We start from the raw sequence: 4,448 nt of genomic DNA, 5'->3' as shown, positions 1-4,448 counted from the left end.
CCTCCCTAACTCTGCCAAACCTGTCTGTGCCTCTGTGTCAGTTCGGTTCTCTTTGGACATCCAGTTGAAGCAGGGTGAACGGTGGTTGTCTGAGCAGCAAGCAGGTGGGAAGCTCGAAGGAGACTCCTTGTGAACCCTGGCCTGGGATGTGTGTACACGGGCTACAATAGGCTGCACTCGGCCTATGAAGGGGGTCGCAGCATGGGCTCTCTGCACAGCCTTTCTAATGTTGAGGACCGCCGCACGGCCTTCTTGTCGTGGCTGTGTTTGTTTCCTGGAGGCAGCAGCGTACTAAACTTTCGTGCATTAGCTGAGAAAAATCACAAGGCTGGTTTCGGTATTGACAGGTTCTTTACTCTGGCGTGTGGTTACGCAGAAGATAGGCTGCAGACTTAGCTCCATTCCCAGTTGAGCATGTGAAGTCTGCGATCCACATGCGGACAGCATGAGTGGCTTTTCTCCTCAGTGTAGAACTCTCTCCTCGAGGTTCTACAGGCAAAGAGAAAGATAAGCCTGGGGAGCTGGGCTTCATAGCAATGGTACCCTGCTGTGGGGGGCATGGATGCCAGATTATGCACCCCAATTCCCACCTCCATGCATGTGATCACAACATTTCTCCAGTGAGCCAGGCAAACTATGAGCCTAACGACTCTCCATTGTGAGGGGCAATCAGTTCTAGGTTAATATACATGCAAATCCAAGCTCTAATGAGGCCTCGCTGGTAGGTCTATAAAGCTTGGAATGTCACACTACTCCAGACATTTTGAATTGAGAAAACCTCCGGGATGGGAAGCGAAACGTCTCCAGCTTCAGAATAGAAACCCAGTTTGCTATTTTTGATCTTTTTTGCTGTTGCACTGAATGATTATGTCCGAGGCACACCCAAACTGTGCTTTTAGTGGACCCTGAAACCTAGGCTGTGTTCACACTGCAGGGAAATGTGACCCAAATTCAATCTTTTTGCCCATATGCAACCCTTATCCGTCTTTTTCATGGCAGTATCCAAGGCCCAATTCCAATCTTTTCACCCCTCAAAAAATCTGATTTGTGATATTTTCAGAAGTGGTACTAATTCTCATACGTATCGGATATTTTCAAAGTGTCCACAGTGTTGTTGTGCATTACACACTGTTTTAAGTTATTTAATGTTTAATAAATAACTCTCGGTCTGTTAGGTATTGTCCGGTGATTATCAGCCCAAACATCTTTAGGACAATAGTTGAAAGAGCGATTCAAGCACTGACATTTTTTTAACAGCAACTCTGCCCACGTTTGTGCATTATTTTTTAACCTTTTTTTGGATTGTTACATTTTACATATTTTCATTAAATCTGCCATACACAAATCGTGTAAATCTAATCTTTGAAAACTAAAAGCAAAAACAGAGTCATGGCAACATGGATGCTAAAGCATTTATTTTCCCCATTCTGACATGAGTTTATCTTGTGGCAGCATACACTACAGTTTTCTCCAACTCTCTCTCCGCCACAGGTCTTCTGTTGCTTTGTGCTTTGGGATGAAAACATGGAGCAGCATAAGTCAAGTTGTCAGAGTTCAGATTCTGTAAATGGAAAAAGTTTAAGAAATGAAATTCATATAAAAATAAAAGGTCTTAACTTATTATGCAATATACGTTATTTGAGGGGTTGGTATGACAAATTTCATTCCCTTTGACATGTTCAACATTTACATACTCATATGCAAATAGGGAGGTAACATAAAGGGAAGTTTGTTGCCCAAGGGATTAAGAAGGGGCAAAAACATGTTTAAATTATTATATAATTTACACTTGGCAAGACAGATTTGATCTTAGAATTTACATACCTCAGTCTGCGATTGTTTTGGTGGGTAAAGTTGAGCTATATCACAGGGAAAATTTATCTGGTTGGTTACACATTTACAGATTTATCATTTTGTCACCTTACTAAAATAATAGCCTAAATGATTTTTTGCTAAAAGAAATATTTTTGCCTAAATCAACTGAATAATTTATTAGCATATTATTTTGTGTGTGTGATTTTTTTGTTTTGAAAAACCTGAATAAAAATTACTTAGGTCTATTTTAGGAAGGTGACGATTAGTGAATGTCTGCACATCTGGCACAAATAACTAATCAATACCTCTTAGATAAGTCCCAATTTTTGCAGCCATAAGGATGATGAGTATTACAAGAAAAAAGGTTATTGCACCCAGGATAACAGTTGGCACATTTGTTACTTCATCACACACATCTCCTGGGGAAAGAAACACATAGAAGGTGTGATAACTTGTGTGTTATAAAATTAGACTGTTTTTTACAGAATATTTTCTGTTTCTTATTTTTTTCATTTGCAAATAAGACTTAAAATTTTTACCTTCAACTTGTAAATATGTTGCACTGAAAATTCCTGGGTTTCCCTCTGTGTTTGGGCCACAGAAATACAGTCCAGCATCAGAGAAATCCACTGTTCTGATGTTCAAAAAAAGGTCAGTCGTGTTAGTTGTCATTGTAAATCGGCCATGCTGAAGTTTGTTGGAGCTTAAATTGTTCCGTTGCAAACTCATGGATAAGATGATACTGGCGTTCGGTTTTTCAGTCAGTTTGAACCAGTGGAGAAAGGTTGGAAAAATGCTCAGATTTGCGCACCGCAGTATGGCTTCTTCACCAGGCTGAACCAACATTGTGTAAAATTGACAAACTGATGTAGGGATCCAACCTGAAACAAGACATTCACAAAATGTACATTCAAAAAGAGCAACAAATTAGGCCTGCTAGTGATCATATTAGTGATTGAACAGACATATATTTCGAAATTGTATAGACATGAATAACATATAGGCATACTTACTGAACGAGCAGAGCAAAGCCCCTATCAAAGTGAAGTTCATCATTTCACATTCTGTGAAAAGTAAAACTACACTGCAATGATTGAATCTGAACTGTGCTCCAGTTACTGTGACCTTACAGAAAGGAGGTGGGGTGTTTTTCATACTTAACCGGTTGTTGACGCTGATGATGAAAATGTTTTAAAGGAATAGGTACAAATATGTAGTGAATTAGTTGAAACAGGATTGTTTGGTTTGATAACTTAAAAGATAAGTGGCAAAGTATTTTAAAAGTAATTAAGGTAATTAAAGATATGTTAGACTGTACTGCCATACCCAGTAAATTAGAATATGATTGAAAAGTTCATCATATAATGAACTCAGTACACAAAGTGAAAAACATTAGGTTTAATTTAAAACAGACTGATGTTTTAAAGTCTATATTTATGTTAATTATGATGATTTTTGATGGATGAGCCTCATCAAAACCCATATCCTAATATTTCTTTATAACTATATGTTCAAAGATTTGTCCCAGTAAATTAGATTATTTTCAAAAGGTTTTGTAAGTTGTATAGAAAACAAAATTGCTTTAGTCACATATGAAAAATTACACCCTATTCATAACACATTTTTACATATAAATAGACAAACCAGACAAGAAGACATTTTAAAACTGTTATGCAATTATACACTGTTTAAAGTTATTTAATGTTTATTAAATAACCCTCTGTCTGTTAAGTATTGTCTGGTGATGATCAGCTCTTAAACTGATATCAAGACAATGGTTGAAAGGGATGAATTCGAGCACTAGCGATCTTTTAACAGCAAACCCTGCACACACATAGAATAAAGGAGTGACAACATCTTTTCAGTATAGCGCAACAAAACCTTTCCTTAAATGTAACTGTAAAAAGGAGGACTTTCAAAATCTCAAGATTTCAAGGCTAATGACCATATTCTGTACCACACACTAGTCTATATGGTTTACCCAAAATTCACAAACAAGAGGTATGGGTAAGAGCCATCGTTAGCATGATTAACTTGCTTCACTTACCTATGCTTCCAAATATCTGGCATCTGTACTCAGTCCTTTAGCTGGCAGCTGAAAATACCATATACAGAACACCATGGACAAGATGAGGGATGTCATCATGGAGATGGATGAAACTATGGTCTCTTTTGATGTCAAATCACTCTTTACGTGCATTTCTTTTTATGAGGCAGAGGATGTGCTTTGTGCAAGATTAAAATCAGACACCACCCTTTGCAGCAGAACCACTCTTTCCACAGAGCAAACTGTGTCTGCATTCTACCTACTTCACATATGGGAGGCAATAGTATAGACACAAACATGGGTGTGCTATGGGATCCCCAGTTTGTCCCACTGTTGCAAACCTATACCACGAAAGAACTAGAAAAGAGAGCTTTTCAGGGACACCAATAAGCCATTGGTGTAGGTATGTTGATGACAACTGGGCTTCATATGAAATCTCAAGAAGTCCAACATTTCAAGCCATTAGAAAAATCTGAATAAAATTTAAGACACAAAGAAATTTGAGACTTTTAGAGGCACCAAGTAACAGCTACTCCTTATTAGAGAAATAGCTACTGTTTCTCTAATAAATCTCTTAAAAGTATCT

At 37.9% G+C, this 4,448-nt stretch overlaps 1 protein-coding gene across 1 annotated transcript; it reads right to left on the bottom strand.

Annotated features, from left to right (window-relative positions):
• Positions 1 to 1,438: 1,438 nt before the first annotated feature.
• Positions 1,439 to 2,900, bottom strand: LOC105925527. Its single transcript, XM_021315889.2, has 6 exons — positions 2,829 to 2,900; positions 2,627 to 2,696; positions 2,355 to 2,449; positions 2,121 to 2,234; positions 1,825 to 1,859; positions 1,439 to 1,561 (listed from the first exon to the last, which is right to left on the bottom strand). Exons 1-6 carry the CDS (start codon positions 2,869 to 2,871, stop codon positions 1,439 to 1,441), a joined length of 480 nt encoding a protein of 159 aa, XP_021171564.2. The 5' UTR covers positions 2,872 to 2,900.
• Positions 2,901 to 4,448: the final 1,548 nt, after the last annotated feature.

This window comes from Fundulus heteroclitus, chromosome 14, assembly GCF_011125445.2.
Source record: "Fundulus heteroclitus isolate FHET01 chromosome 14, MU-UCD_Fhet_4.1, whole genome shotgun sequence".
Taxonomy (NCBI): Eukaryota; Metazoa; Chordata; class Actinopteri; order Cyprinodontiformes; family Fundulidae; genus Fundulus; species Fundulus heteroclitus.
This window is presented reverse-complemented; position numbering and strand designations above follow the sequence as displayed.